Source organism: Cheilinus undulatus, linkage group 2 (assembly GCF_018320785.1).
Source record: "Cheilinus undulatus linkage group 2, ASM1832078v1, whole genome shotgun sequence".
NCBI lineage: Eukaryota > Metazoa > Chordata > Actinopteri > Labriformes > Labridae > Cheilinus > Cheilinus undulatus.
This window is the reverse complement of record NC_054866.1, coordinates 17717658-17740718: the sequence shown is the minus strand read 5'-3', so window position 1 is coordinate 17740718 and position 23061 is coordinate 17717658. Positions and strand designations below refer to the sequence as shown.

The window sequence follows — 23061 nt, the reverse complement described above, 5'->3', positions numbered from 1 at the left end:
TTCATTTACCTCTCTCATGGCAGAGGAGGACTTCGGGAAGCTTTTTCCACCCGTGAGACTGTGGTATCTCTTCTCCAAGGCAGACAGCCTCTCCTTCTCCTGCATCACAACAAGATGTACTTTATGTCTGTATATTTTATTGTTGAAATGCATGTTTGAGCCATTGCTAGACAAGACACATTTAAAATGGACCTGAAATTTTTATATTTTAAGTCTTCAACTTGGATGAAAGAAAAAATGTTCAGTCATATATTCTGTTAACAAAGTTAAAAAAAAAAAAAAAACAGTGTAAAATCTCATCTTGTGAACCAAGTGTCTTGTTACACCTCTAATAAGTACTCTACCCATTCTAGCAATATTAGCATGCAGTGTTGTCAGCAACACTGGCAGGAAAGATTAATCATCGAACCAAGACACTGCTGATCCAGATCTACTCCTGCTTATCTTTATACTGCTGTTATACTAATCAAATGTGAATGCTTGATAAAAGATATAACCTTAAATTTAATTGTACCTTCTGGAGCATTTGCACTGTGAGGGTCCTGTCTTTGGCCAACCGCTCACACTCCTGAGTCGCCTGCAGACTGAGCTGATTGGCCTGGTTCTCCAGAGCAGACACCTTCTCCTGAAGAAGACCACACGGAGAAGTTAAAATCTCAAAAGCAGATTTGTAATGGAACATATAAGTATCACATATAAATGACTACAGTAAATGCAGCTCTGTATTCAGATAGTCATAAGCAATCTGATTTTGTATTTTGTTCATGCAAACAGCTGCTGTGAAGAAATATTGATTTCCTGCACTAATGTTGTCCCTCTCTACAGGCGGCTGAGGGTTATTTGTTTATAATGAACACTTCATTTCCTCCATACACAACTCTGAGGCTCTACAGTGCTTAAATTGTGAAATAATGTCTCCTTTGAGTCAAAAGCAAAAATCACACGAAGCATATTCTTTCTGGGGTTTCCTCACCTTTCTTTTAGCCACACTGCTATGATACTCGGCTCTTTCCTGCAGCAGCTGCTGGCTCATGGTTTCTCGCTCCTCCTCCAGACTGCTCTCCCTCTCCAGCTGCTGAAACTCCAGGTCCTCAAACTTTTTGGTGCCTGCTTCCAGCGCCTCTCCGTCCTGATGGTGCATGCACACATTGTCAACAATCAGATGATAAACTATTAACTAAAAAACTTTTAGTTTAAACACTGCTCACTTTAAAGCCAGCCACTTTTCTCAGACTATTGTGCTGACAGAAAGGCAAAAAACTCCTTGACTTGCATCAAAAATAATAAGGGGCATTTTTGCCAGCAGCCTTTTTTAGGGCAGCTATAAACAAACCGTGCTCAGTCAAGCAGCCAGCTATGAAGAACATGCTTTTACTGCAGCACAGCTATGGGTGTGTACCAATATAAACTCAAACACACAAGAGACACTGGACAGGTATTGAAAAACAATTTTGTACTAGAAGATTTTTAACCTTTTGATTCTTGTCTTTTTCTTTTGGTGTATGTCCACTATCAGCCTGTCCTTCTTGCTGCTGCTTAATGACTATAAAGTTGCAGATAAGTTTAAAGTTTTAAAGCACTTCAGGATGTTGAGTGTTCTGCCTGACCCCTCTCGAGAGTCTCTGTAGCACTTCTGAAAGATCTGACACTGTACTGTACTGTCAGCTCCCTGAAGCACAATCTGAGATCAGAATGACTCATTTCTGCAAGTGGAAAAACTTTGAAATGTCAAACATAGGAGTGTTTAAGTTGAACTTTTGCTCTATGTTTAGGCATTGTTCTATGTATACTGATGAGTGCTTCAGTGCCTTAAACCCCTATTCATCATAAAAACCTGCATTATGAAACCACAATTTTGAGCCTACTTTGCTTAAAGTTGTAGAATCAACCAAATATAAACTATAGCTATAAACACTGAATATTTAAGCTGTTAAAATTGTTGTTACTTTTAAAAATTATGAATTATTTTAATGATCAATAGTATTGAAAAGTACAGAAACCTGCAGGTAAAGACCTAAGATTATCTGAATTGGAACATTTAGACAGTTTGCAGGATTTGCCTGGATTTTTTTGATAACAAAAACCAGAAAACGACCCAATATTTGGCACCTGCCTTTCACGTCATTTCTTTTGCTACAGTAAAAACAGCTATCAATATCATTTGATTTTTACTGGTGAAAAATAAAATTTCAAGAACTGAGTGGTAGTATCAGCAGAACAAAGTCAGACATAGATATCAGCATATGAAAGGTAGTTGTAATATTTACTACAGATGATTCTCCATGTTCCTGATTCTAGCACAGTCAGCTGCCTGCTCTTCCGATATTACCATCAATGTGGCATATTAGCTAATGAAAGCCTCTAATTATTTTTTTTTCTCCTAAATTGCAACTGCGATCTCATAATATTCAACTCTCAGCATATGGTTTGGATCTAAAAGTCCCTGTAAAGGGAGAAAAAAAATCGCTGTTTTACGTTTGCGGTATGGCAGGCCACTGTGTTACCACTAGGCCACATTACAGTCATGAAAACATCTCTATGTTTATAAAATTAATCTTCAAAATCATGTAAATGAGGCAGTAATATCTGCTCTAGGATGGTGAGGGTGTGTCTGTTAAACTAGCTGAAGCCACGCCCACTAACAAGAAATACAATCCTCTTACATTTTCAAAAATGAGCAGGGAGGTAAGAGTAGGGGATTAAATTTACTGTTTTCTGGCACAAATCTCTCCATTATGATGATTTTAATGACCTATATGCCACTGTGGCTAATAGATTTGAGAAATTTACTCACAATACACAAAACCCCTGCATGTATCAGGCTGTTAATTTTCAATGAAGGCAGGGACATCAGCTAACAACAGAATGTGATGAAATGAACTGCTCAACAATTTTATATCAAGCCAGGTTTAAATCCAACATTCAGTCACACATAGATGTCAGTGTTTTCACATGTTTACAGCAACATTATTCCAACATATCTCGTGTGTTAAGATGCAAAGTTTGGATTTCACTTTACAGGAACTTTAAATGTTGCCCCTTGTACTCTATCATATAAAATAACAAGTAACCTTGACCAAAACAAAACTTCAGTTTCTCTTAACATAAATAGATATCACCAAAAAATGAGCACTTGGCATCTTAAACAATGTAAAACCTTCTCGAACTAATCTGCTTACATGTTAAAGCTCATTATTGCTTTATCATTTTGAATAAAAACTTTAGTTTTCACTGCAGTGACTACCCGGATCTCTTTCCTTTTCATCTTGTCAGCAGATCAGATAGATTCTAATCCCAAAACATTACTGTAAATAAAAACATGTAGCCTATCATGACAATAAGTCAACATTTCATAGTGACTCATCATTTTTTCCATCTGAATTGCAAACCAAACAGCAGCAGTTATCAACATAAGAGGGAGGTCAAAAGATGATTAGGAGCAGATAGTGCATGGATCTAGTCAGGGCCTATGTTAATTGATTAGTGAGCAGTTATACAAATTATGCGAGCCGTGACAAATCAAAAGAGAGATGCAGATGAGATTCACACATGCAGGGCAGCGTGACCATGTCATATCACACACATTTGACCAAAATGAATCACTGGCAGTTGAAGGAACAAGGAGCCGCGTTTGTGCTCCTGAGTGGACAGTGGACTAGGAGGTCATGGGTCAGTGGTGTGTTGGTGAGATGTGGTGGAGGAAGAAGTTAACTAAATTACACACATACATTCGTAACTTTTTGGTCTAATTTAGAAATTTTTTGATTTAAATAACAAAATACTCAATTCTGGGTGCTTAGGACATCTATTTTTTGTTGCAGTGACATCAAAACAAGTGTCAATAAATGTGATTCTCAATAGAACACTATAAAAATTTCAAATTATTCTCAAATTCTACTTGAAGGAGCCACGTAGGTTTTTGCTACTCTATGAGTGGTGGTGGGTGCATGGTGGCAGAGATTTCAGTGAAGATATGTGTAGTGATGTATTGACACTGTTTCTGTAGTTTCAAGACGAAATACTATGACAAAATGAAAGTCCTTGGGTGGAGATGGTTGGGGTAAAGGGGGTCTAGGTGCTTCTGTTTGACTGAAGACCCACCCTTTTGAGCTGTTCCTGTAACTGTTCCCGCAGCGACTCGGGACAGTTATGAAGCTGGTTCTTCAGCTCAGCGTAGCCCTCCTGGAGGCTCTGCAGGGCCCGCCGCTCGGCCTCAACATTAGCCCTCTCCTAGAAAGACACAACACACCCACACACAGGATGGAAGGATGAGGGTAAAGAGAGAGAGAGAGAGAGAGGGAGAGAAACACACTGCTGAAAATCCACGCCATGCAAATCAAAAAGCTGTGAGGAGTTAGGCACAGACATGTCAACTCTGATTTTTTAGGGCTTGGCATGGCACATAAAGATATGACCGGCTGTTGAAGAATCATTGACGTTACAGTCACGCTACAGTCTCAAAGGTGAATTCTCTATTATCTATCTCTATTAATTATTATTATAGATCGTGCCTTGTTTATCATCACCTTAACTGCAGCAGCTTTAAAAATTTAAAACTGCTTTAATAATTTTGCCTTCAACATCTTTGCTGGCTGACCACCCTCTGATTGTCAACAAATGTAGATTATTGTGTTTTACAACAGAACAGCTGCACTCAAAAACAAGTTCAGCATCAAACTGAAAACCTACAGAAGTTTGCCTTAAGGTAAAAGATTCCAAACCTTTATAAAATTATTAACAGTTACTAAATGCTCTTCAAAGCTACCATCAATAAGTTTGTTTGTCATTTTGCAGCTGGATGCCACAATTCAACTTTTTCCCCCTAATAATAATCAAATTCACTAATATGTTAAGTTAAAGCCCAGGTTTTAATTGCCAGTAAAAACCTTCCACCTTTCATTGTAACATAAATACCTTTATAAGCACACAGTCATTTGAGTGCCTAGGAACTTGCTGAAATCTTCTTTGTGCTACATCCTGCCAGAGCCTAAACATCAGTCTTCAGACAATTATAAATCCAACAAACTCCAATGAACTATGAGAAAATTAACTCATAAATATCTTGACTTTTATTGACCCCAGGACACTCCACGTGTAGTAATATTGACTAATAGGTTTCAGCTGTGAGATGGTCTCAGTTCCTCTCTAATCAAAGTAGAGAGGCTTTTAGCCTCTGAGGTATAGTTTCAGTTTACTTTTCAGTTTAGTGGTAACTCTGCAGATGTTGGCCATGTTAGCACAAAGAGGGCTTTAGTGTTTCAGCTTATGGCTACTCTTTAAAGAGCTTCATCCTGAGGTACAAGGTAGGGTACTTATGGAGTCCTTTCACATCTGTGTTTGAAATTATCCTAGACTACGATGAAGGACTTAAGTCTTTGGAAGACAGCATCTCAAGGGGTTGGAGAAACAAACTGGGCTAAAATTCATGCAGCCACTTTTAATGTCTGTAGATTTGGAGAGACATTGGGCTTCATTCATCAACCATCCTTAGGAGGGAATTTTTCACCAGTTTTCTTATCAGTGGTTTTTTTCTCAGCTAAGAGCAAAATCAACAATTACTCCAGAGCACTTTTATGCATATTTGAGTATTGATATACCAGAGCTGAAGGATTTGGGAACATGCTATGTTTTCACCCCCAATACTAAATATAAAAAAAAAAGTTCCTACACACTAATATATAACAACATTTCAGTCACATGTTCCTTCCTTATCCAGCACCAGCTTCTATAACAAACTTCTCTGTTTCTCCCTTTGCTTCCAGCTATATTTTTTCTTCAGATTTCTCTTTATCTTGTGAGGATCCTGTTCTGATTACAGCCTGATGTGTCATTACTGAAGACAGAGCTGTCAAAACAAAGGAAAACAAAAACAGTATTTCTGTCTGTGGTGTATAACTGGGTTCCACTACCTTTGCTCCTTTTATTATAATCAAATCAGCTTGTTTGGGTTCATTCAACCAGAACTACAAAAGCATTTCTCTTCCTTTACATCTAATGCATGATTGTTTTTAGATTTCAATTAAAGCATTACTGACGTCTCTCTCTTTCCTATTTACAGGCTAACTAATTGCACCCTATACACGGCATAAAAAGATTCATGGAGACAATTCAGCCGTTCAAGCGCAGCTTCATCAGTCTGTCAAAGACTTCTCTTAGAATTATTGTCCAGAACAAATCTGGAAAAATTTTAAGAATATTGTTGAATGAAGCCCATTGATTTACTTTTTTTTTCCCAGTGAGTCTGGATGAAAGGACGCCCGTGCAGATGATTCAGCCCTGGATAAAAAACTTCATGAAGGATGAAAACACAAAGCTTTAGTCTTAAGTCCACAACCTGGCAAGCTGTCTCTTTCTGTTTTGCTATGGGAACAAACAAAAACCAGTTCAGGGACTCAAAAGACAAAACTTGAATATATAGACATATGAATATCTCGAGTGAAAAACTAGATGAAAAATTTAAGCCTTTTTGTTTTCTCAGATGGATCAATACTGCTGTTATCTGAACAATAATTTATCTATTCATGCTAAAAAACACAAAGGCTATAACCTTTATAAAATATACAGACAAAACTATTAAGATATTTTAACAACCAAACTGTGATGTATATTCTCTTCTTCCTTACTAAAGTTAAAATGTGCAATGTGTGAATAAAAAGAAAAAAAGAACACCTAAAACCACTACAGAGAACATGCTAGAAGTTTCCCCTTCACAATACAGAGTCACCTTATCCTAGGTCTTTGTCAGACCCATGCACTACAAGAACAAAGGACTACAGATCCCAACCAGCCACTGGAAGGCATATTATTTCTGTCACCACCAGATCTGACATGCGGACAGAGAATACACAGGCGAGTCCATAGGGTCAGAGATACAGTAAGTGTGAGTGCTGAAGAAGCAGAAAGAGGGTTAGGGGTTAATGTAGGTGGGTTATTTAGCAAAGACCAGCTAATAAGAAAACAGATGAGAGGGCTGAGGAGAGGGCAAACCACTAAGGTGGAAAACATGCACAAAAAAACCCCAGAGAGTTTTATCTAGTCCTTGTTTTGATTTGTTTCATTATTTGTGCAATTAATTCAATTGTCCAAGCGGTGAAAGCTTGGTACAGACCCCAAGAGGGACAAAACAGAAGGAAGTATTTAGGTGACCTTAAAAGCGCAGGCAATGAATCTATGTGTGTGTTTTGACTCTTCTTGACTTATTAAGTTTGTACTGAACATCAAAATCAATCTAAAATCAGAGCTTCTGTTTACCTTGTCTTTCTCCCTCTGGATGGCGCTCTCCAGCTCGTCTAGCTTGTGCTGCAGCTGAGCGATGATGTCCGTTTCAGCCTCGATCTGATCGAGCTCCGCCTGCCTCTCGCCCTGCAGCAACGCACGCTCCATCTCTGCCTGGAAGATCAAACCAGGAATAGTCACAGTGAGCTTTGAGGCAAATATCAAACTGAGCCTCAGGGCTCTGAGGAGTCAAAGAACTGTAAAATCATGATGTGGCAGGGAGCTTTGTGTATATGTTTCATATCATGTGATATTTCCAGTGTTCTACCTCTTGTTTGGACTCCTGCAGCTGCTGCTCCAGCTCTGTAAGCCGGGTTTTGAGCTCATCAATCCGTGCAAGAACGCGAACCCGCTCGTCTTCCAGGTAGCCAAGCTCCAGGCGACTAGCGCTGCCTGAACTGGAGGAGTCCTCATGCTGCAGAGAAAGGACTAAGTGTCAGGCTTTTAAGAAAGGAACTGAGGACAGGAGAGGGAGGTAGAGACAGGCAATATAGTCAACCAGTTATTTGGTGATTTAATGTTCTAACAAGGGTATAATAACTTTCCTGCCGTTAAAGCCAATGAATTATGAAACTGGATTAAAGCTAAGAGTAAGGTACAAACATTATAAATGAGAATTTATTTTGACTTGCAATACAGTGTCTTTCTCATACATTTACACAAAATTTGGATGGATTTATTTCAGAAAACTTATCAACTGTATTAGACAGCTTTTTTAGAAATGTTATTTTAAACCTCCAACCTTATGTCTGTAATTGACTTTTGTAAGTGTGACCTTTATAGTCATTTTCATCAAACCAGTCTGATGATTTAATGCCTTTTTGTCAGTCTCTCCTCTGTTTGTTGGTATTCTCTGAATTTCTTTTGTAATTGACTCAACATCATCGTAAATGAGGGTGCTCCTCAATGGCATCGCAGGTATAAATAAAGGTTGATTGATTAATGGACAAGTCAAAGTAATCTACACCTTGTTATATCAAACGTTTCCATCTTTTTACTGTTACCTTTTCATTATTTTCATTTACTTTTCCTTCAGTAGCTAGTTCATTTATTCCATAGCTAAGCTAATTTTGGTACTCTCTGTCCAAAGAAGTTTCTTATTTTCTTTCAGTTGAAAAGAAGGTTTTTATCTGAGAAGGAAGCAAGGGACCTTAGTTTAAAACACTACCAACCTGCAGAAGTGAAAGCATAATAAAGAGCAGTTTGAGAATCTCTTAGCTTAAATGCTAACCTTAGCTGGGCAAAAATAAAGAAAATAAACATCAGTGCATCATTTTATACATGCACTTGTCCATTTTTCTTCATTCATTACAAGTATTAAACACAGTGTTTTACAGAATAATTACTTTGAGTCAGTCTCCTACCTTTAACTTATTTTTCATGGTCCCAAACAACACTGGTGTTTTAGTGACACATCATTTAAATAATCAATGTTATAGTCAAGATCAAAAAGTACAATTCTTTGCATCTATTTGGTATGCAAATCAAGGCACTGGTAGGATTTGTTCCACATTATCAATAAGGACTTACAATTTAGTTTTGAAATGCAAAATAACAGAAGTTTTAACATGGAATTTTAATTGTGATGAAACAAAATAAGATATCAAGATTCAGCAATTAAATGCTAGGGTTAATTGTTTTGTGAAAAGACAAACCTATTTTTGGGGTAAAATAAATAAATAAATACTTCATTATACTCTAGAGAATTGCAGATTTATGTTTATTGGAAAATTAAATCCAAGTTTGGAGGTCCTGCCTTAATAAAACAATCAACAAGAATCTCTGAAATATGTGTGAGGGAGTAAATAAGGGGGCCAAGTGCTTGATACATAGGAATCATGCAGGAGTTGATGAAAAAGACTTTTCCCACAGCATGGCAAGTCAACAGATGGGAAGTAAAAGAAAAGAAGGAAAAGTGGTGAAATCAGCTGAGTGCAGCTCAGTGTAGCTCAGCTACAAAGAAATATTAAATGTGAAATGAACATATGATGGAGTCATGCACGTCCCTGTTTGGGACATTCTGTTTGGGAGATATCTTCTTGCCATTTGACTGAATTCAAAGACCTTCAACTGCTGTCCTACTTTGTTTTTTCTAATCCTGCAGCATCCCTGATTTAGAGTGCGCACACAGCCTGGACAACCTAACCTACACCTTTACTGGTAAATATTATTCTGGACAGTAACCCTGTTTCTCATGACATTACCTTATGGACAAAGTGCTAGTGACTGGCATGAGCTGTCATGCAAGCATACACACATCTCTTAAATGTTTCCAAAAACCACCTTGTTTAAAAGGACTTTATGATACCTTTCACACATTGTGTTAATGTTTATAGCAGGGGTGCCAACTGTGGCCCATGGTTTGCTTTAATCAGCAAATTAGAAAATTAAAATGAAATACGGCCTGTATTAGAGCATGAAACTTACACTGGAACATATTGCACCTCTTGATATTATCACTTAGGGATGCTGTGTGTTAAAACCACATGCAGCATTGATAGCAAATAAGTATTTACTAGCCTTTTCATGACAAAATCGAGACATACATAATATAAGTGAACAAACCGACAACCGGAGTAATAAAGTTATTTCTATTCAAAACACCATGATGAATCAAGACACAAGGGTTAGAGCAGGAAATAGCAGCATGAATCCCACTCATTTCCTCCACTATTTTCTCCATCTAAAGGTCCCGTTTCTACAGCACCAAGCACCAACACTTCTTTGAAGTTTGGCATCTTTGTGTAGTTTGCTCTTGTTTTATGTCTAAGATGAGCCGTCATTGTCTCCCTGCTCTGTCTGGTAACAGTTAAATTCACTGATCAGTAAAAAACATTTTTAAGTCCCTTTAGAATCACATTTAGGTGTACAAGTAAACATCAGTGTCTGATGCAAACAAACAGGTGACAACCACACCTGTCCCCTAAAAGGTGTGGTTCAGGAGGCTTTTTTGTGGCTGTACTATTGTTACGGGTAATAATTGATTTTTATTAGCATTGTGTGGAAGAACCACCTTAAAGAACCACCATATAAAGCAAAGCCATGCACACCGAATGCACATGCTGGTTCCACAGTGGCATGCAAACAGCAAACGGCGTCTTTGCTGGGAACCCGCGTTCCCTCTGACCTGTCTGTCGCCATTGTGCAGTGCTGAGGCTGTGCTGGGAGCAGGAGACGTCCTCACCTCCTGATGGGTGCTCTCTGTGCTACTACATTCCTCCTTCAGGTTCTCCTCGTCGCTCTCTCTCTGTCTCTGTGCAAGGCGGAGCAGGGCCGGGGACGGCGTTCCACCTAGGACGTTTTCAAGGGACGGTCTACGCACTAAGCCATCCGTCAACCCACCAGGGAAACCAGACCTTGCTGAGCCCAGAGGGTCCAGGCTGCTGCTCTCTCCTTTGTTGTACTCAGCACAGAGATTCAGGATGGTCTCCAGCCGCTGTCTCTCCTGTAGAAAAATACATAAAGAAGGATATCACATCAAAATCTTTGAAATAGAGCTGCCATTTAAGGAAGCTTGGCTGCAGTTTGTGGTAATTATACACAAGAATTTCCATAATACCACTAGCTTAGGGCTTCTATTTTGGTATCGATACAGGTATCGATGTAGAGTGCAGCATTAAAGAGTCCTAAAACCTGGAACTCAATCAACATTTTAACAGTTTAATCATCAAAGTCTATAGCACTTCTGAAAGAGCTTTCAGTTGGATGAATGAAATAAGCTCCGGTTGTAATAAACTTCACAGATTTTAACAATTTTTTCCGTGATGTAACTGGCCTAAAGAGTCCGGCTCTTAGGACTTCTCATCAGAGCAAATCTGGCCCCAGACTCAATATGAGTTTGACACCCCTGATGAAGACCCATTTACTAGCGCACATTTTGTGCCCAAACTACACGGACTCAAACTATGCATTACATTTGGAAGAAAATGTCGGTTACACTAAGAAGAAAGCCTATTATACACAAGGGACTTTTTGGAATGTGCACAATGACAGCTTCCCGTTGGCCAACAGTAATATGTTGTCCCTGCAGTATTTTTTTTTTTTTTTAACTACAATCATATCAAAGTTTTAAAATCTGGTATCATGACAACATTTTTTGCCAGCAAGACTCAGCATCAGTGAGAGCCGCAGTCATGATTTCCATCACCCCTGAATCAACACAGCAGCTGATACGCTCTTCTCCCACGGGTTCAGTAAGACTATCAGACTCTGCGACTGGTTGTCCAGCTGTCACTGTGAGGGGTCAGCCTACCTATAGGGGTCTGGGCAGACTGTGCCAGCAGGGTGGCCTCTGGATTCTAAATGTCAGCTGCTGTCTGCTGCTGCTGCAGACAGAGCGTCTGCACAGTGACACAGCACTTTGAGCTTTAACACAATTTACATTACATATAATAATGTGTTTAGGTGTCGAATTCAGAAAGAAGTGTGAAAATCGGCCTTCACACTTCTTTCTGCCTCTTATGCACCATTTCATATAAACTGACAACATTTTGGTACCAAAAAATTTAAGACATTTAAAAGATGACAGATGACACAAGGTCATTAATTTTTTCTTGGCTTCATTGTGTTTTAATAGTCAATAGATAAAATCGCAGAGATTGTACTATCTTAATTCATGGTACTGACAGTATTTAAGTATTGAATTTTTTAACAACCATAGTAATGATAACTTTACTCACAATTTTATTTCACAAAGTGCTTACCATTGAGCAACATCAATCACCCCAAAATAAATTCAACATTAGCACAGTTTTGAAACTTGCTTTGCAACACAACTACAAACTTTAGAGCTAGCTTTAAAAAACAGAAATTACAGCTCATCAGAAAGGCTTCTCTGTAATAACATTCTGCAGGTTGACATCAGGACCATGTTTTCGAGTCAAATAAGCACTGTGTCACTTGATGCTCTCTTGTCGTGTGGGAACACTTGGCAGCTAAATTGTTCTCACCCACACAGAAATACTTGGGTGCATCTCCTCCCTCAGACTGAGCTTTCCCACTGAGGAAGCATCTGCTTGATTAGGAGCTGCAGCCCCACCATTAGTTTCAACCCCTAATCTGGAAACAGCTCGTTTTTAACAGAGTGGGTGGGAGTAAAAAGACCCCTTTGGGCTGTTGAACAGAGCTGTATATTTACAAGAGAAGGAGTCTAACTTCAAACATTAAGTGGCAACTACTCAGGAGTCCTCCCACTCAACATCTGCTTGAACACACACTCTGATTAGACCACTCAGCTCTGATGCCTGTCTCATTTTCTCAAGATTGAAAACCAGCACTATGATTGTCTCGTGTTAACTGCCAGACAGCCTTCAGGCGACAAAACCTGCAAGATGGATGGGGAGAGGGATCACTGACTCGTTTCAAACCACTAAACATGTCTGCCATAGACGTAAATCAACTTGACGCAGCATAAAATTTGTTCAAATTACGCTCCTTATCAAATGCATGTTGACTGATTTGCATGAAGTCTATATTTTGTGAGTCGTCTTGAAATGTTAGAAGAATGCATATGAATATATTTTTGGTTGTTGCTGTCTAGGCACAAAATAATCCCTTAGTTTACAGGGTTTTTTCCTCTATGAAGATTAAATCATCAGGTTCCTTAACGTTTCTAAGAGCTGCCTGGAAAGGAACAAGGTGGCACAGCAGGTCAGTGTGTTAATCCAGATTTTTTAACAGATGCCAAGCTCCTATAGCTCAGTCGGAAACAAAGCAGCTTTGGCGTGATGACAGAATTCCACAACGGTTCAATGAGTCAACGCAAACAAAGGCCTTTCTAATATTCGTAAAATATTACTGAAAATTATTTCCTAAAATAAATCAGCCGATAAAAACAGATTTCAAATACAATCAGACAAAATCTGATAAAAAAAAATTCAGTTCTACCCTGGAATAAAGAATGCAAATCTGGGTTTACTCACTCTCATGATGGACACTGTAACCGTTCAGAGAAGCACACCGTCACCTTGACGTAGAGACAGATGAACAAATACTGGTCTTTACAAGCTAGTCACACCTCCCTACTCCATAAAACACACCCAAAAAACAACAAACCCCCATCCTATGAGAGGAGAAGGGGGACAGGAACAGAGCTCCACAGCAACATTCAGTCATCAGCTTTTTAAGACACTCCTAACTCATCAATTACAACCCACGCCATATTCTAAACACATTTTCAATGCAAACTTCTTTATTTTCTTACAAGGTAACTTTTTTTAAACAGAGTTTTTGATACATATATCCTACAGCTGCACGGTAAATCAGTTTCTTGTGAAAAAAGTGTAAGATTCGTGATGTAAGCATTGCTGAAAACTGGACTGAATGCAACATATAAGAGGATTTAAACAAGCTATTCTTTCTCACTCAGTACATTGCCAGATGGATTAAGGTCTGGGCCAACTGCAATTATGATGCAGTCTAATAAAGCTAAAGCTAACTATCAGCTTCCCAAAGAATAGTTTGTGCCAACATAGTGATGAAAAGAAAGACTTTTTGGATTTTGGATTAAAAAACAAGCTTCAGCAGGGATAAAACTTGGGAGAGTTGGTGCTAATATTGGTGTATTAATCCTTTTCATGTTGGTATTGCAGAATTGAACAATTTGATACAACTGCATGTTATCTCATGTTGTGCAGACCTAATATGTATTTTAAGAAATCACCCATTTATCTGGTAACTCTTTACTGTTACTGCTACATTTGAAACAACAGTCTGTTCTTTAAAGACCTTAAATTCTGAAGGTTGTTTTTTCTTCGTCTGCCTTTTAAGCAACAATAGATATCTTCTACACTGCAAAACAGAAATTTCAAAGTAAACTTAAGAGTAAAACAGCTTTCAGCAACCACCCTGTAACCACAGAGAGCCCTAGTCACCTGCTTTTAGCACTGTGTAACTTCAGCAGTGGGCCTCACTTGCCTAACAGTGTGCAACATGAGGAATGTAAGTGACAAAATCACCTTGATTAAAGATATTTATATTGTAGCATCTAGATATGCACATTATTGTGGGCATTATATCAGTATCAGCAGATATTTGCACAAAAGTGAGTTATCGTATCAGCAGATATGAAAATTTATGCCGGTATTTACAGTCGTTAGCTATAAAAATCAGCCTAGATCAGCTGTAAATATTGGCTGTATGAACAAATAAGTTGGTAGAGCTTTAGGCTGGACAACCAGACCAGCTGAAGTCTTCTTTATTCATCTTTGTTCCTTACGTTTTAAAATGTGTTTTAAGGACTTTAGTTTGTCAATGTCTTTACTCTTACTCTTTAAATTGTATGTTTTAAGGACTGAAATTTAAGGGCTGAACGACATTTAAATATCAGTGTTGACACTGGTATTTTAGATCAATTTGTAAATATCAGCGTATCAGGGATTAGCAAAAATGCAATATCATGCAATCCTAGCAGCATCCTGACAGCCCATGAGCAACACAGTGCTATATAGCATGACACATAGGGATGGGTATCGAAATCCAATACTGACATGGCACTGATACCAACACACCTGTTACCGAATTACAACACATCTTTTTAATATCCCGCCACCCAATGCGACCCCCTGCCACCTCAAATGAAAGGAGAGAAATACCTTATGGAATTTGTGTGATTTATGTGTTAAGTACACCAGTTTCCTTTTCTTATCCCATGTTTGACTGGCATCATATAAAGAAATTTCTGCAAACCATTTAATATACCCAGACAGTTTTTGTTCTCCTGCTGACTTTTAACACACTCTTTTTCACTCAAAAGTATTGATTTGTGCAACATTTCCACACCAGTACCATAAAAAATACATAGATTGAACATCAGTATCAGAGAAATAACAACCATACACAACCCCAGAAACATAATGTTGTTCTCTCATCTCCCTGTTCCTATTTTCCTTTCTGTTAGTCAAGGACATGGAACATAGAACATGGAAAGAGGTAGATGACAAGGAACCAGGAATGCCAGGCAAGAAGATTTCCATGATTACTTCCACTTTCCTCTCTCAACAGAACTTGCTAGCTTGTCTCACAAAGTTGAAATAGTGGTAAATTTATCATTTTCAAATCTGTGTTTGAAATGTTGTACTATGGCTTGTGTCAACACAGAGGTAAAACTGTGAGTCTCACAGCTGCAAGAGGCTTGCCAATACGAAACAGAACATCACTTCTCTGCATTCAACATAAAAGTGCTAAATGTCCTTTTTATACAAGGGGAAAAACAAGCATAGTTCCCTTGAGAGTAAGGCTTATCAGAAGTAAAAAAAAGAGGCTTTTAATATCATGACATCAATGATCCATCTTGAGTTACACGTTTGATAATTCTGATTAAAGACGGATGAGATCTTATTGTCAGAAATACCAAATTTAACCAGTGCAGGATGAAATAAATCATTCCAGATTGTCCACTGGGGCCACAAAAATCAATACATCCCAAAGTTCCCCCCAGGAGCTTTTAAGTAAAGTGCAGAGGCCTTACAGTGGGTAGGTTACATTACAGCTGGTGTAAATCCCACACACGTGAGTTTTCATGAAAAGCCTTACAGCGGGGTTAAAGTCCCATAGACTCTAAGTCTCACAGGGAGGGGTGATACTTCCAGACAACTGAGAGCTTGTGGAGGAATGCTCAGTTCCCAGAGATCTCAGAGCTCCAGCCTGCATCCATCCGCCCTGACACCGGTTCACACATTCCTCACTCCCTCCACGTCTCAGCTGGTGGGAGGCTCTCATGACAACTGGCTCTGATTTAAATACTTACTGAGGGCAAAGCCGCTGCTGCTGAAAATGTGGCAACTCCGTGCTACAAGCTAACTAACCAGAGTCAAGGTGGGAGACTCAAATCAGGATATACAATTATAGATTCATGACTTGTCAGTGTGAGAATAAATGTGAGAATAAATCTTAGAATTGCTTATTGAAAGAAAACTAATATCTAACTACTCTAGTTAAAGTCTTGTTTTACTGCTATGACAAAAATAGGGATACCTAAGAAAATCTGGTAGCTGCTAATGCCATTACTGATCATCTACGAGTGAGACCAGAAGACACTGACACCGGTGTTTCCAATAGAAGCAGGATGGCAGAGGAGGTCTTCCCACCCACCATGTAGTCTTTGTTGGTTTATGGAGGCTTAATGTTGATAAGACTGAGAAACCAACCATTATCCTAGAGTGCAGAGGTACAGATGATAACAAAAGCAGCGGCAGATGAAATGACAATGTAAAAAGCTGGATTCAACTTATGTCTGAGGATAAGACTACAGAGAAATTACTTTATAAGTATCTCTGTGTTCACGTCTTTGTAACAACACCTATAGTTTCAAGTTTCCTTTCTCTCCAGCTGAGGTGTGTCAAACTGCTACTGACAATACCTCATTTCCTGATGTGGGCGTATTGGGCAAATGAGTCACGAGTTAAAACACAACTTTAAAGAGATGTTAAAGTCATTATTGAACAAACTGCTGCAGGGCTGGGCTTAAGACGAACCGAGTTAATCTATTGCAGCTCCCAGCTTGCATTAAACCCCCAGACAGGCCAAAAAGGATGCTATGCATACTGGGAACACTCACTACACTGCTGTTTTTACAAACATCAGACTTAGTAGGAGAGAACACATGATTTCCCTCATTGCTGTACTTCACTACAGTACCACTGACACAAACAGGTGACGTTTGGTTTGTTACCTAACTGATTTTTAGTTTTGGAAAGAAACAGGACCGGACTCAGACTGAGCTGTTGTCTGTCACATATCACTCTGCTGTCTAAAGAGTAAAAAATATAAACAGTCAAATTCATCACAGGGTCATTGTGTCAGCGGGTATGATGTGAACCTGGTATACTCTCATACTTTGTTCCTCTTTGCAGATTAATACCGTGCTTTGATATGTTGTCTCTTTTCACACCGTAGTTATATGTGACCCATCACAGCCTACATACCACCTTATTTCCATTTTCTAATTAAAAAAAAAACAAAAAAAAAAAAACTGTCATACCGCACTGTCCCTACTACATGCTAACTGCTTAGATTCTCATGTTTACATCCAGCGAAGTGCTGGGGGTAAACAGCTCTACAGAAGCAGCAGCCGAACTGATTTATTTTTCAAGATGACAGTTAAAGGTGCTTCATTTCAGTTAAATTTGATTATAAGTGGTGATGTGATTAAAACAAACTGGCTGGCGATTGAATAAGCTTATCTAATTACACTATAATGCACACACAGAACTTCTAAAAGCTGCAAACACCAGAGAATTAAACACAGGTGATTTATGAGCTTCAATTCCAATGTACTGAGCATGTATTAATATTAATAACCAACAACTAATGATTGTTTCCCTATCAATCAGGGCATCCCTGAGTAAAAACATTCCTTTGTTGCTTGCTTAAACAAAGCTTAACAGAAGTCCAAGAAAAAAGGGATTTATCAGCCTAACAAAGGCAAGCCGCACAAAATGTATGATGTGAAATTTTCCAAAATTAGCTTATGCTAGCTGCTGGTTATTAAAGCCCAATTAAGCTGTAGTGAGAAAACCACAGGTTTTATTTAGAGGTGCTTTTAATTGCTTTTGAATTCAACATCTAATTTGTAAGACAAAGACTGTACTGTTTCATCTTTAAAAAGTTACATCATGCAGCTTTACACTCATTATGGAGTGTTATTTATACCACTGCTGTCTGTTCTTTGTAGTGTTTCAATGTTGTTTCTGTAAACCCAACATTTTCAACAATAAATGTGCAGCAATTAGGAAGAACCCCGGTGATGCATTCTCCTTTATCATCTACAGTGACATCCTACATCTCACTCTGTCTGTTTTTCCTCCTTTATTCACCATGGTCTCCTCATTTTACTCTTTACTTTCCTTTACTTCCTCGCAGCAGTCAGCATCTCTTCCTCATGTCTCCCTTTCTCCCAGGAGAGCCAGCGTCTCCTGTTTTCTCTTGTGCCCTTTAATGTTCCCCCTCCTCCTCTCTGGAGCCTCGGGGTTGTTCCCCGCCTGTGTACCTTTTGATCAGAGCAGTTACTTTATTAGTGTGCAGCTGGATTCTTCCTCGCCTTGTTCACCTATACGTCACAGGCGTAAACAGAAATTTGTAGTGTGTAGTATTGGAGACGACACCAGTTCAACAAAGCCTTAATCTCTACATATATCTGCGAGCGCTTGGTAACAGTCTGCAAAACAAACCCCATTCATGATCAGACTCTGATCCTCGGAGGGTTCACCGGGGTCCCAGAGGAGGAACAAACACATGATCTTAACAAGAGAATTCTGCTTTATTTGCTGCTGCTGCCTATTTTTCCACCCCCTGTGGTACACAAAAGCATCAAAGACAGGGAGGCAGGCAGTGGGAATAAGAAGCCATCCTCTTTGGATATCACATCGGTGGTCCTCTGTGTTGATGTCACTGGCACTGATCTCAATGTGAAGCTGAGGAGTCGTTGCTCCTGGTGGGGGCGGCTGGCATTTAAACCGCTCAAGCTCCCTCTTCAACTGAGAGCCAAGCCCCCAGAGGCATCTCTCAAAGTGAGGACCGGGCTCCAGTTATCACCACAAACACTCCCAGCAAAAAGATGACAACATCAAAGACTACATACACTGATAGGAGGCTGGATGGGAGTCTCTTTTTTTTAATTCTTTAAACACTGCTGATGATAATAAGCAGGCTTAGGGCTCCATCATTGTTTAAGGATAGAGATAAGACCAAGTCTGCAAGAGCTGCACTCAGTTGCATCAGCTTTGTGAAGTGAAACAATTTGCCGTGCGTAAGACATTATGAGATTAAATATCAATACCCGCCCAGAAACTGTTAGTCAACAGCAGCTGGTTGGTACAGTAGGGCACTGCTGCTCTGACTGTTTGTGTGACTGTTTAGCCAGAGGAGATTTAAAGAGCATGGCAGCCAAAGTAAACAGCAGCAGCAAGCAAACAGGGAACCATCTGTCAAATGGAGGATGCACAGGGACGCCAAGAGCTCAGTGTAAATTATACTGCAGGTTAATTAGATACAATAGCTACAGATAGTCAGCTAATAATAATGCACAACCTCATGCAGCATTAAATGCATTCAGTCCATCATTTAGACAATGAACACAAAGTAAATAAATAACTTCATAAATCACTTAAAATTCCATTCAATTTTCCAAACAATTAGATCACAGGTGCCCATAATCAATGTGTTGGTTTGGTCTTTAAGCATGCTGACATTTCATTATAAGAACTTAATAGATTAGTCAAGGTTGATGGTAATGTTATAGCTAAATTTTGCAGATACTTGGTCAAAAATCAAACTACTGGAACTTATAATGGAACCACTGTTCCCAACCACCATTTTTTCAATCTAATAAGACAGAATATGACTGTCTGTACACAGGCTGAACAATATATTTTACAACCACAATGGCAATGTTCGCATGCGCAATAGTTACATCACAAGATGTGACTTTTTAGTCATGTGATCTGAAGCGCATCCTCTGTGTTGGAAACCTACACCATGACTTTCCTCATTTCTGTGACCAACCTGCATTTAAGTCAGGCTGCATGCCTGTTCAGGCCAAAGGGGATGCTGCTGCCATCACAGATACACTGGCGTGATCCTCCAGGCAGACACTATTACGCACAGCTAATCCTAGTCAAGTGGACTCCCGCTATTAGCAGCACCTCATCCTACACTTTTGTATCTAATGAATTTAATCTATAAATTGGGTTTTGACTTCGAGTTCTAGAAAATTAAAAATCAGGATTTTCTCTTACACTTCAATGCAATAATACCAAATGTAAAAAAACACTGCCAGAAACTTTAGTTTTATGTTAGATCTGGCAACCCAGTCAACAAAACGTTACATCTTTTACTTACATGTTGCTAATGTGTTAGCAGTGTTATTAAACTCAAGAAACATATATTCTATCACATTCTCACTCTGAATCATTTTGTAGATATAAAAATGAAATTTATTTTTGGTCTGCATGGTAGAATTTTTATTTGAAACTGAATCTTTGAAAGAGATGAAAAGCAATCACATACAAATAAAGAAATAAACAGCATTCTTCTGATGGTTTGTTGTTTGTCTTGTTTACTTGTATAGATCATGGAGAGATGTCAGCATTACTTTCAGTCTGCTTCTTAAGCAGACATTAACATTTCAGAGACTAAGTGTTAATGTAAATAGCCCCCCATTGAGCAATTTAAGACAAGTTTACAGCTTTGACTTTAATCTGTAGAGGAACAAATTTGAAATCTGATAATGGCTTTAAGATCCAAATGAGAAACTAATATATATTTGTATATATATATTTGTTGATTTTAACTTAATAAATTTACATAAAAAGGCAGTACATTATCTGGTTTAATTGCCTTTAATTGGAAAAAACTACCACAATGCTATTTTTTCCAATATTGCTCAGACCTATTATGTGCAAAAATTTTATGGAATTTAAGAAAAAAAAATCTTAAAAATTCTCCCCCAAAAACACACAGATAGGACAATTACCAGTGGAAAAATGCAGCTTTATATCTCTCAATTGATTGCTTTTGCTTCTTATACATACTGCAGAACTGCAATGCTTCATCTGTCATTTCAAAAAGTACCTACACAGTAGGTTTCTACCTTCCTGTTTTACATCCAGCTCGGCTTATAAGCTTTCCAGTAAAAAATTAGATCTTCAGGCCTGAAAGCTCTCTTTGTTGAAGACTGAGCCAGTAGAATCTCTACGCCACAGCATCACATGTAAGACATGGAGCTTCCCAAACACTGCACATATTATCAAAGTCCAAACCTAAGAGCCTGTCACAGGACATCCAGGTCTATTTAAATCCAGTCATAGAGCAACAGAGCTTTGATAATATTAGCAGCAGCTTCAGTTACCTTCATGAGCGCTGCCACGCTGTTAAGACACACCGGTTTCTCCTGAGCCAGAGCAAGCAGGTACAGCACGGCCTGCTCCCTGCTCTGACCCCGCTTCAGCGCCGGGACAGTCCGGCTGCCCCACAGCTCACGGTATCGGTCCATGACACATTTACTCATTCACACATTCACACTAAAAATCTCAAGTCTACAGCTTGTGAGGCTCTTAAAGATGTAGCTGCTGCACAGTTCCCTCCGTACTGTAAAGTGATTCCACAACTGGCTGCACTACTTTGGGACGGATGGAGAGCAGCCTGCCTCCCCTCACCCTCCACCCCATACCCAGGTCTTGTGAGAGGAGGTGAGGATTCTGTGGTTGAAGGGGTGGAGATATAGATCATAATGTGTGGCGACTTCCTCTTGTGGGAGGAGGCTTTCTAAGAAATGTGAAGGGGCTAAGTTTATAAGTAGAACTTTACGCTGTAAGCACTGACTGGGCTTTACTCAAAATAGGAGGATAAATTTAATGTAGGCAAAAGGTTCAATGACTTCTGTTTCAGCTGGTTGATGCTGCCAACCTTTTAAGTTTATAAGGTGGCCTCTTTTCTCTTTGAGGCCTGAGATAAGCATTGGTATGGGTTTTTTTCATCATTGTTGGGTGCTCTTGGTTTCTGGTCCATTAAAGATGCTCTGATCAGGTTTTTGTGGGCGATATGGATCATCTGTGAGGAAGTGGGGGACAGCCATAAAAATGAACGGGAATGAAGGAAAGTCAGTAATTTACAGATCTAAATGGATCTCTTTGCTGCAATTAGCATCAGAACATTTCGACATACGTACATAAAATATGATCTCTAAACTTCACAAAAAAGTTGCTTTTAACCACAGCTGAACAGATTTACCTGGCGTGGAGGCGATCAATATCATAAATGCTCAGTCCGTTCAGGCCTCCTAGTATCTAGCATCATCTACTATATACTATCAACCAAATAAACCCTCGTGAGGTGAGCGACGAAGTGATGATGTGCGGTTCATGAATGAGCCCGTGCTCTTTAATGTTAGCTAGTAACATAAAATATATGGTAGTTAGCTCCTGTTTGAGTGCCAGTTTCCTTTCCTCCATCCTTTGTTGTCATATAGTCCACATTTTAAAAAGCCACCCCGTTACCAAATGAAGAGTCATACTGGAGCCAAACAACCAGCTCTACTAAGATGAGCCAAATGATCTGGTTCTCTCAAAAGAGACAGATTTCCTCTCACAATAAGCGAGGCTGGAGGTCGGTGATACAAACTTCGACTGAGGAAACATGGGTGAGATCAGAGTTTAGTGTGCCAAACTATGACAAAACTGTACTGAACTGAACTGGACTGATCTGTGGAAACAGACCATACATGAGTGTTGTGAAAAACCACTGTGCAAGACAGAGGCTTTTTTAAATTACTGTTGCCGCCATTTCACCATGAGTTTTTAAGCTTTTTTTTAATTATTGCCTGAATTTGTGATTTCTTTCGGGACACCAAAGTAGCTTAATATTTAAGAATGCAGAGATTCCTGGATTGGATAAATAATTTTTAACCAGTGGGACTACCTACAAAGTTTGGGGGGGTCTTACTGAGGCTATTTCTAGTCTCTGAGGATGATTGACCCACAGCGGCTGCATCAGAAGACAGATGTAGGAGATGTTTCAAGGTGGCCACTAAAGTTGCTGCATTTCAGATTCAATTTGTTTCACAGTGCTGATGTGAGTAAAACTTACTTACTAGCTGGTAATTCAATTTGCCTATTTAATTACACTACACTGCACACAGAGTATCTCTCTGTCGCAAAGTATTTACCACAGGTGATCGATTATGGGAAGCAGTGACGAGAAGCATTCAGTCCAAAGCTTAACATGTATTTTCTAGAAATATTGTCTAAAAATGAATGGTTCCTGATCAATCTGGGCATCCATGCCTTTTAT

At 39.1% G+C, this 23061-nt stretch overlaps 1 protein-coding gene across 19 annotated transcripts in view; it reads right to left on the bottom strand.

The window, feature by feature from the left end:
- The window catches only part of phldb1b (pleckstrin homology-like domain, family B, member 1b), a 152785-nt gene that overhangs the window by 30127 nt on the left and 99597 nt on the right, over positions 1 to 23061 (bottom strand). For 15 of the 19 annotated variants that reach the window (XM_041799904.1, XM_041799859.1, XM_041799882.1 and 12 more), the window contains 7 exons: positions 10403 to 10720; positions 7544 to 7690; positions 7252 to 7389; positions 4102 to 4230; positions 974 to 1129; positions 515 to 625; positions 10 to 99 (listed from right to left, as the gene is read on the bottom strand). In XM_041799904.1, coding sequence (XP_041655838.1) covers positions 10 to 99; positions 515 to 625; positions 974 to 1129; positions 4102 to 4230; positions 7252 to 7389; positions 7544 to 7690; positions 10403 to 10720 — 1089 coding nt within the window. The remainder of the gene's footprint in view (positions 1 to 9; positions 100 to 514; positions 626 to 973; positions 1130 to 4101; positions 4231 to 7251; positions 7390 to 7543; positions 7691 to 10402; positions 10721 to 23061) is intronic. The other 4 variants (XM_041799953.1, XM_041800002.1, XM_041799889.1 and 1 more) reach the window with 3 other exon arrangements.